This window comes from Aplysia californica, unplaced genomic scaffold, assembly GCF_000002075.1.
Source record: "Aplysia californica isolate F4 #8 unplaced genomic scaffold, AplCal3.0 scaffold00096, whole genome shotgun sequence".
In the NCBI taxonomy this organism is placed as follows: Eukaryota; Metazoa; Mollusca; class Gastropoda; order Aplysiida; family Aplysiidae; genus Aplysia; species Aplysia californica.
In genome coordinates this window covers 900,736-911,744 of record NW_004797366.1, presented here as the reverse complement: position 1 = coordinate 911,744, position 11,009 = coordinate 900,736, and the positions used below count along the sequence as shown (strand labels likewise).

The window sequence follows — 11,009 nt, the reverse complement described above, 5'->3', positions numbered from 1 at the left end:
AAGTCATTGTCATCTTGGAGAGAACATTATTTTGTATGTCTATCCAATGACTATTCCTGAGTGTGTGTAAGTGTGTATGTATGTGTGTGTTGACCTGTACATGAGTGTATTTACTATTCCGACGAAATTTCTCTAAAGTGGAGATCAATAAAAAGTTATCTATTTCTCAAAACTCTAGAGACAAAATGTAATGCTGGTAAATCAACAGGCACTTGTTCAACAATTCACAATTTAAAAAAATCTACATAATCATACCAAGGAAATAAACAAGAAGAAGAACAGAAATCTTTGAGGAATTATATACTCAAATTCATGAAAGGAAGAAAAGACATTCTTCAAACAGGAAAATCTCTCCTATATCCAGAAAAGTCCCTGCATAAATTTGCGTTTTCTTTCAACAAAAGCAGTGTGCCTGTTCTGAATGACTTAACTCACACAGACTTCCACAGGTTTTTTTTGTTTTAGTAGAAGTTTTACAGCGCACGCAACTGCATAAGGTCATATGAGCGCCAAGGGGTGGGTGTCAACAGAGAAGTCCAAACAGGACTTCCACAGTTGAGACAGACAGAATAAGGGCAACTACCCACACAGTTTGTTTAACATCATATCCTTGCAGACATTCATCATATGTCAAAATACCAGGTTTTTCAGGAGTTGTCCTATGTCAAAATACCAGGTTTTTCAGGAGTTGTCCTATGTCAAAATACCAGGTTTTCAGGAGTTGTCCTATGTCAAAATACCAGGTTTTTCAGGAGTTGTCCTATGTCAAAATACCAGGTTTTTCAGGAGTTGTCCTATGTCAAAATACCAGGTTTTTCAGGAGTTGTCCTATGTCAAAATACCAGGTTTTTCAGGAGTTGTCCTATGTCAAAATACCAGGTTTTTCAGGAGAAGCAAAAAAAAAAAAAACTGTTTATTTTTCTGACAGGATACTATGTTAGTACAAAATGTTAAATTTGCCTAAATCTGTACCTGTAACTATTTTCAGAAGAGTAATGAGACGAGAATAAATCCAAGCACCTCGTAAAACTCTACTGTCCACAACATACTTGATTTTCATTTTTTCCGAATTTTGGACACACTGCATTTTTGAATGATGGTGAAGATATGTTATCAAAAGGCATGGTATCCATTACAGAGCCATAAAACGTACACGTATGTAAATGTAGCTGAAAGAAGCAATGCAACATTAGGACAGACACATCAAGGTTAGCACCAGCACAATCTTCACCTTACTTATGGCGCAAGACAGGTTTCATTACATACAGAACGACCTAAAAGTGGTTGACTTTGCACTTCATAAGATTAAACAACTGGAATGCAGAAAGTAAAATCTGTTATGAAAAAAATAAATATGTGAGCAAAAACAATATTTAGGCGACCAGATGAGTCTCATTTGCGGCCCTACACAAAACACAACATCAGACCGCAGCACTACGAATGTTGCTGCCCGAAGAAATGAGAAACACTCGAAATTGTCCAAGACAGCCACCCATTATTGAAGAGAAAAGTGGTTGTCATAGACAGGTGGATGTCTTGGACAGTGCCATTATAATTTTTAAAAAAAAGTATTTTTAGTTTTAGTAAGAGATTTACGGCACTTGCGACACAATAAGGTCATATAAGTGCCGAAAAACGGATGTGTTACAAGAGAGTAACATACACAAAAAAGAAGGAGGAGAGATAAGGACGATAGATGTTTGATATTTGATAGGAAAGAAGGAGCAAACCACATCAGAGCACCCGCCAACAACCCCAAAAAAGTGAATAGGGACGTGGGGAGTGGTTATTGGCACACTTGATTGTCTTGGACCCAAGACATACGAAAAACTGACAAAATTCTCAACACTAAAGGACTTTGACTTTTGCTACTAAGAAAACGATTACAACAGGCTTTCAAGGAGTAGATTTTTCATGAGATGAACTTTTAGCTACGGGACAAAGAAGTGGATTTCCCTACAAGACTTACCAATAATACAAAATCTTTCATTCAAAAAAATCTCAACAAGAAAATGGACCAAAAGTCTCCAGTCAAAGAACGGAGAGAGGGAGAGGCTTGCGGTGGGCCCAGACAATCGCCCGAGGTCTCGGAGGTCACAAGTATACGTTCTGCTGCCTTGAAGCGACGGAGAGTGGAGGAACAGAGCCCTACAGTTACAGCTCAGGGTTACTCCTGCGGCGGACACATGGGGAGAGAGAGAGAGAGAGAGAGAAAAAGAAAAGAGAATGACGGGCACTTTCAACATGAGATTCTCATTGGTTACGGCTCTGGTCAACTCATCACAGAACTTCAGATCTTACAGTGCACCACGTTTAAAAATAATCTTTTTGATGCTCTTTTTTTCTTCTGAATTTTTTCCATTTTGTTTCTTGTAAAAGTTTTGAATTCACGAGTTGAGTCGCCCAGTGTTTTATGTCACAATGCAGTAGCACCCTTTTAATTACTTCACGAATGGCTGGAGCTCACAAATTTCTTTAAAAAACATTAATTCATGTCGCACGCAAAAAAATAAAAATAAAAAATAAAAACAACCCCCCCCCCAAAAACCCACATTACACGGTATGAGTCCTCACACAGAAATAACTTAACTCAGCACAACATAACTAACATGCTTCAGACATCAAGACACTCCCTTCCAATAGAATAGACTACTTAAGCAGCATTTTTGCAATACCGTGTACCAGTAAAAAACTGAAAAGGGGAAAGCATGAAAACATGTGATCTGAACGAAAAGGTCGGTTAATGAAGTTTTCACTTCACAAATTCAAGTGAATGGTTCGGGGAAGACAATTGTTCTGAACAGAATCAGTGGAAGAACGAGGAGAAAAAAACGTCTGCCATAAGAAGACAACCAATGTCTGTGGTCTCCACAAATATGATCACATTATGATTAATTGTAGTTTACAAGTCCGGAATTGCAGAGAACTCAATGTCTGCCAACTTATCACAGCTGGTTGTTTTTGTTTTAGTAGAGGGTTTTACGGCACTCGCAACTGCATAAGGTCATATGAGCGCCAAGGGGTGGATGTCAACAGAGAGGACTTTACAGGGAATCAGGCTTACACTGCTCACCTCTCAACAGCACAAAGTCTACTTCGACTATCAAGGCACCTCGGAAATAGCGGGTCACAAGAGAGTGACAAACATACACAAGAAGTAGAGGAAAAATGACGACAGTAAGGGTTAGGAAAGAAAAAGTAGCAGTTCAGGCACAGTTATGAGCATGACATTGATGAATCAGCCCATTTACAATTCTACTGTGCATAAGAACAAGTTAATATCCCCCTTTGGGAACGGCCAAAAGACACTTCAGTCAGTAGCACCGCCCCAGGGGGGGGGGGGGGGGGTCACAGCAGTGGAGGCCACAGACAGAACAACGGCACAGTCTCTCTCAAAGTAGCCACCAAGAGCAGACTGTCCAAGTAGTTGAAGAGAAAAACAGATTTTTGTGACTACGTACGAGAAAAACATTTTTTGATTCACTTTAAGCAAGCTTTTTTTGCTCCTCACATTGGACAATAAGTGAAAAGCATAATATTTTGATTCACACGAAAAAGCAAAACATTTTGGGGAAAAATAACAAAAAAATAGATTTTCTCAGAATCATACTCACCATACCATGTTTTGTGTGTATTCAAATGGACGATTCCGAGGACACTCTTACAAAACACAGGAGAAACTACTTATGGTATACTTAGACCTACAAAGTAAGGATTGTTTTAAAAGTAATTCTCTTAGAACCACGGACAACAGTCTTCTTTTTCTACCAGTAAAAGAAAGTACAGTCTCATTTATGCCAATAATATTGTAACAGTAGAAGTTTTACGCCCCAATCAACACATTCTGATCTTTTAGGAGACGGGCCGCTTTCACCTTATCTATCAAGGCCAACCTAGGCTAGGATGTTTTAGTTTTAGTTTTAGTAAATGTTTAACGGCACATGCAACACAATAAGGTCATACAAGTGCCGAAGACTAGAGGTGTTACAAGAGAGTAACAAACACAAAAAAGAAGGAGGGGAGATAAGGACAATAGATGTTCAATAGGAAAGAAGAAGCAAACCACACCAGAGCACCCGTCAACCACCCACCTAGGCTAGGAAGGATAGGTTACAACGTCCAAGCAGAAAGAGACAGTCTAGTTTGAGCCACTAACTTTGCATCAGCCAAAGATTGCTGAAAAAACCTCACACTTATTGTCTTAATGACCACCACACTTTCAGTACTTCTAATCATGCTGATCATAACTTTCTAATGAGAAACACAGTCGTGAAAACAAATAAATCTTTGCCATTTTGTCTCCACTTCTCAGCAGTAAGGAACACAGTGTACAACAATAAGGCAAATTTTTATCTCTTTACCTTCCTTCTACCACCTTCCTGCCTTTGAGCAGGGAAATCAATTCGACAAGCCAGGAGTTCACACCAGACAGTAAGTGAAGAGTATGATGTTATGATTGTTAGAGTCGTTCCATTTAGGCAACAATATTCGTTAGTACTTGAAAGAATTTAGAAAGAAGCTGAATAAAAGAAAGAAAACATGGGTGAAAAAAAATCGGTGTACAACAGGTAGTGTTGACCTACCCCAATATCATGATATGCATAAAAAGAATCCCAAAAGTACACCTTTCCCCACTGGTTATAAGAACAACTATGGATTCTACTCGACTCACACACACACACACACACACACACACACACACACACACACACACACACACACATATATATATTCATATATATATATATATATATATATATATTCATCGACCTATTTAGACCTTAATCAATTGCAATGCTACAAGGGCAACACCTGCAGATAGGACGAACAACATCAAAATTACATTTGAACCCGACAAAAACGGTCACTCAAGATCAAAGAGAAAAATGGCCGTTAAAGTGACAGGTGACCACTACGGACAGGGTCCGGGGAACGGTCACTTACTAGACTCGACAAAGTCAACATATGGTTTAGAATCTGAAATTTTAATTTCAGCTTTCCACTTCCCTTCTATTCAAATTGTTATATATCATACTAGCTTCTTTGCACTGATTGAACGTAGACACTCACTCTGAGGAGGATGGGCTGGCTGCAAACTTTTTTCTAGTAAGTGACCGCAGTGAGCAGGAATTGAGGCCGACTTGTCGCGAAAATGACTGACCCTGGCAGGTTTGACTGTACATACATATTAACTCTAAAATTAGACAGAGCAAAAACTTCGTTGTACTTGGTCTGATGCAGACAGACATGAAACAAAATCCAAACGTTCGTCAGAAAGACAAAAAAAAAAGCGATTGATGTGTCAACTTTTATGATTTAGTAAGTGTTTTACAGCACTTGTTGCACAATTAGGTCACATACGGGTTGTAGATTAGAGGTGTTACAAGAGAGTTTTTAAAGTTTTAGTTAGAGTTTTAAGGCACTTGCAACACAATAAGGTCATACGACTGCTGAAGATAAGAGGTGTTACAAGAGAGTAATAAACACAAAAATGAAGGAGGGGGAGATGAGGACGATAGATGTTTGATAGGAAAGAAAGAGCAAACCACACCAGAGCACCCACCAACCACCTGCAATACTTCAAGGCAATCATTTTGCATCCTTCAGACACGTACAACAACCGTGCATAAAAAAACATGCCATCGTGCACACTAGTCGCAAACACTCTGGCCACATTCTAGAAAAAGGAAAAAAAAGAAAGAAAGATCCAGAGATGAATGGAGTTAACGATACAACAAACATGGCAGCATGCAGCTGTTTGCTTTAAAAAACAATTCTAGGTGAAACAACAAGACTGTTGGGACACATGAAATTAATCACGAGATGAAACCCAAAAATGTCTGTATGTACAAATAAGTAATATCAATTCCCACTATAATCTGAGAGGAATGTAAGCTAACGTGATCTGCACGACAAAAAGAAATCCAACGCATCTTCAATATCAACGAGTACCGTACAATTTGATTTCATCTCACTGAAAATTTCTAAGTTTCTCCCCTAACAAATGATCTTTGCAACAAATAACAAATCTTCATCAAAGAACATATCTCATATATATATATACTTTAGCAACAATCGCAAGAAGTGTTAGAAAAGAGATATTTTATCACAATTAAATCATTATTCATTCTATGATATATTAATAAAAGAACCATTTGCACAGTGATCTTGGGCCCATGTTGTGGGGAAAGGTGGGATACAAAGGCTCTTATTATTATTATTATTATCTTTCTGAGGAATCCATATAAAAAAATTACACATGATCACATGAAAGAAATACTGAATTAAAAGAAAAATAGAATCATCTTTTCTGTTAAATGACAATTTATAATATTGTACTTAAATCAAACTGATAAAATCAGCTCAGTGTACGAGATACACGCGCTAATTTGAGCAATAGTTTTTTAACGCTAATATCAAATTCAGGAAATTTTATCATGATCATTCTGCACAGGCCAGAAAATATCTTAAGTGTAAAACCCACAGTTACGGTACACATCTGTATAATGAGAATTCTAAAACCACATGTATGTATGTACAGTGGATGTCCTTTTTCAAAGGGCAAAAACATGATATATGCATAAAACCATTATCTTTAAAGATGAATACTTCAATTTAATAAAATAAGTAAAAACCCTGCATCTGCAAACACCATGATACCATATTTCGCATCCAACAGATTTGCAAAATAGTTTAACTCGTATATGATCTGTGTAGATATATAAGCTTGAACTTCAAAATAAAAGGCGCAGCAACATTTTGGCTGTTTTGATTGATATGTAGAAAAGAAACACTCATGGACTTAGGAAGGCTGAATAGATTGCTCAGAATCAAGTTTTGCTGTAAAAAAAAAAGATGCAATTCTCCAACAGTTCATGACAGTTGCCCTTTATGAACAAACAGCCCCCAAGGCAGGAGTAGAATCTAGCGTAAGAAAAGATTAGAAGAGCAACTGCACCAACTGGCAGTCCTCTCCAGTCAATGTTACGACAATTTGTGGTTTAAAGATAACCCAGGGGTCATGCACGGATATATCACTGCCTTGTTGTAGGCCTACATCACAGTAAAAAAACGTGCTGATAAATCGTGACACAAAAAATAATTAACACTCTGCAGTCACAAAGCCAACAGTGCAAAATTCCCCATATGGTCACTGTGCCAGGAGAGTGACTGCAACGGGCTTCTCGGGCCTGGCATAGACTGTGCCAGGTGACTGGAACGGATTATTTTCACCGTCGCATTATTGCGCCAAGTGACCACAAAGTGTTAAAAGAAACATGATCCTCAACCGGCCCCCACTTTGCTGTAGGGAGATGTTTACAAGAGTGGCAGCTTTTTGGAATGCAGCAGTTAACAGATACAAAATACAAAAACTTTTCCTCAAATAAAAATCATGTTGAATATAAGCAAAGAAACTGTTTTTGAACTTGGGATTTCTGTGAGAAACAATTTTTTGCATCAAATAAAAGTAAAACTATCATACATATGTACATCTAGCTTTATAACGAAGACAGAATTTTCAGCATAAGATAGATTAAACAGATTATCTATGTCATAACTGCCAACAGTTTTGCACCTCTGACATTGTCAGCTTGGTGATTCCACAGCCGGCTTGGTGATTCCACCCCTACACACTAATAAAACACCCGACAGTCAGCTCCACAATTATACACATATATGAGCTTGAATATGCTCCGGTAGAAAATCAACAAAGGCACCGTCACCGAGAAATAACTCACAACAACATGGGGAGGGGTGGCAATTGCAGTAGAATAGAAACGGGGAAGGCAAAAACTTTCTGCTGTTCACAGCGTCACATTATAAAATAGCCCATGACCACAATGGAGAAGAAAAAAATTTAGTTGTTAAATCTTGCGCCCCCCTCCCCCCCAAAGCCTCGTCCTCTCGAGGCTGAGGACTTGACCACCCCCAGGGAACAGTGCTGCTGCACTTACCATGTAGCTAAAGGCACTCCAAGAATTCTAAAACTCAATGAAATGAAAAATATAAAAAAATTCCGTTCTGACAAAGAAGCAAACACATCATGCCAGCGTGAATAAGCATCCCAGAATTCTAAAATTCAAAGAAATTTTAAAAAAGAAAGAAAAAAAGTTGTTCTGACAAAGAATTAATCATCACACATCAATGGGAAACACATCATCAAGGGTCCAAGAACTCTAAAATTCGAAGAAATAAAAATTAAAAAAAACCAAAACAACAAAAGTTGTTCTGTCAATAACGCAGACACACGACACGCCAGTGTGGAGCACATCTTCATGCAAAAAACAAACAAACAAACAAACAACCAACTTCCACAAACAGACACACAAGCACAGAACGGGGCATTCTGCTAGAAGTGTTCACTTAGCCTACTTCCTGCGGCAGCCCCGATCCTCCGGCTGCAGGTGCAGCACGTTCGACAGAAACACGCGGAAGATGCGGCTGAAGTCGTCGATGAGCCCAAAGTCCAAGTGCGCCCAGTCGTCCGTCATTTTGTGCCACACCGAGGGGAACGGGGTCGAGATCAGATGCAGAATATCAACACCTGAAGAAACATAGTTTTCAGACTATGATTACAAGGGCACAAACTGAACCTGAGAACATAGCCAAAGCTTCACGCTATCAAAAGGTAGTGCTAGTGAGCAAGTAAGCAAGTGCTAGCAATATTCCTTTGTTAGCGTTTTATTGCATAAATATACACCTAGAACCAAATGTGTGTACACTGGATGTTTTTTACCATCTAGGTCTTATCCAAGAATCAGAGGGAAGAAAAAGAACTTTATACAAAAGGAAACGAAAACTTTATGGAGAAATCTTAATTTGTGAAGTGTGCTGACAAAATGAGTTACTTCTCGGATTTCAGCCCTATGGAAATAGCTACACCATGCCTATAGTTGAAGCTTTTACAATTTATAAGCATGAAACAATAAAAGGCAAGTTACACTTAAAGAATATGGCATCAATAGAAAATTAACAAATTTGACCCTAATGTCGATTTTTGGCCAATATCTCCACTTGTGGATAGCGAGAAGTAACTCATTTTGTTAGCACACCTCACATTTCATTCTTTCATTTCAGTTCCATCAAAATTGTTATCTATCATTTCTATCAAAATTGACATCTATTATTTCTATCAAAATGATTATCTATCATAAAAGCTTTTTTGCAGTGATTAAATGTACACACTTAGTCTGAGCACTGGTTTGTGGAAAACTTTTGTAGCAAGTGACTGTTATGAGCAGATTGTGAGGCCGTTCATTTCAGAATAAAAAACTCCAAACCGGCCAAAAAATGACTCAGGCAATTATCTTATGAGTGTGAGGATATGTGAGATTGTGTCATACCCCTCTCAAGGAATGGTTTATGGTCATCCTCTATCCCGCCCCATCCTTGGCGATCTGAAAAGATTGGACCTGAGTGTTTCCCTGTCAAGAAGCCATTGCTGCGTAAATGTTTCTCTGAAACAAACGGAGAGAAAAAGCATATCATAATAATTTCTTATTTCATGATGATAATAATAATAATAATTATAATAACAATAAAAAATAAAAAGCATTTTTATCGCGCATATTCCCTGCTCGACAGCAAGCTCTATGTGCTTTACAACCCATATTATTACCCCAGCAGAACACTTAAAAACATTTTTGTTTTCCTTGGAAGCATATAGAGCAAGCAGCCAATTAAGCACTCATCTGCACTGCTAAGGGCTCACATGGATGGGGTAACACCTACCCCAAATTGCATCCTTACTCTCCTTCCTCGCATTGCAGCATGGTGAAAAGATTAGAGCCGATGGAACCAAACTTGATAGCTTCGTTTCAAATCAGGGCCGAGTGGGCAAAGCATTTTCTGTCTTAGACACAGGTAAAAAAACCCCTGAAGGAAAAGAATTTCTCTTTCCATTTCCAAGTTAGACAGGTTTCGGTTTTATAGAGGTAATTATAGAGGAATTTATCAAGGCCGTCTTACACAGGAATCCATTAACTCTTTATCTCCCGCAAGCCACTCCCAGCGGCTCACAGTTGGAACTACTGTGCTGGCGACAGTGGCTTGGGCACATTCCTTTACAACCACTTTGAAATCAAATTACTTTTCAGCAATTGCCAAAAACAGGTCTCTTATACCGGAAGTTCATTCATCGGATGAAGAACTATCAAAATAGGTCCACTAGTTTCGATTGAAGGACATTTTTGTCATTTTTAGATTTAGCACCAAAAATAGGGCCTCAGGGTAGTGGGTTTACCCCTCTCGGAGATAAAGACTTAAGGTAGGTTTGACTGTAGTCAGAAGCTTTGCTGTCTATTTACCTGTCTTGATCAACTGTGCGAAAAGGTCCGAGGTGCTGGAGAACTGGCTGGTGAACTGTGTGTCCGTGGTGCCGATCAGGTCCAGTAGAACAAGCTCTCTCTGGTGGGAAAAGAACAATACACCAAAAGTCTTGAACATAAGAAAACATTTTTTTGCAGCAGCTGCAGCAGCAAAGACAAAAACTCATAATGTCAGCCAGCTATTTAGCTGAGCTAAGCCCAAAATTTGATATTTAAAAAAAAAGTTTCTAAATCTACGGTATAGTACATCTTAACTAAACTACATAAAGTCAGCATCCAATCTCGGTGTCTACTGTTCCCGTTGCGGGTGGTTGGTGGGTGCCCAGGTGTGGTTTGCTCCTTCTTTCCTATCAAACATCTATCGTCTTTATCTCTTCTTCTTTTTTGTGTTCGTTACTCTCTTTTAACATTTCTAATCTTCGGCACTTACATGACCTAATTGTCTTGCAAGAGCCAACAAACACTAACTAAAACAAAACAATGTTGTTCACACTCAATCATACTTTTCTAGAAAAACAAAATTTTTACATAAGAATAATAATGTCCCCCCCTGCAAGAATCAGAATAGATGATTTTTAAGAAAAGGTATATCTTCATTATTGTAATGCACATTGAGCATTTTTTAGAAAATGGAAATGCACAGCATAAATACTATTTATTATTATTATTATTACTATTATT

At 38.3% G+C, this 11,009-nt stretch overlaps 1 protein-coding gene across 1 annotated transcript in view; it reads right to left on the bottom strand.

Annotated features, from left to right (window-relative positions):
* Positions 1-1,664: 1,664 nt before the first annotated feature.
* LOC101850075 (glutaminyl-peptide cyclotransferase) overlaps positions 1,665-11,009 on the bottom strand; it is a gene marked incomplete in the record, with an annotated part of 15,798 nt that continues 6,453 nt past the window's right edge. The window contains 4 exon segments of the mRNA XM_035968911.1: positions 1,665-2,173; positions 8,374-8,545; positions 9,345-9,458; positions 10,308-10,407. Coding sequence (XP_035824804.1) covers positions 2,155-2,173; positions 8,374-8,545; positions 9,345-9,458; positions 10,308-10,407 — 405 coding nt within the window.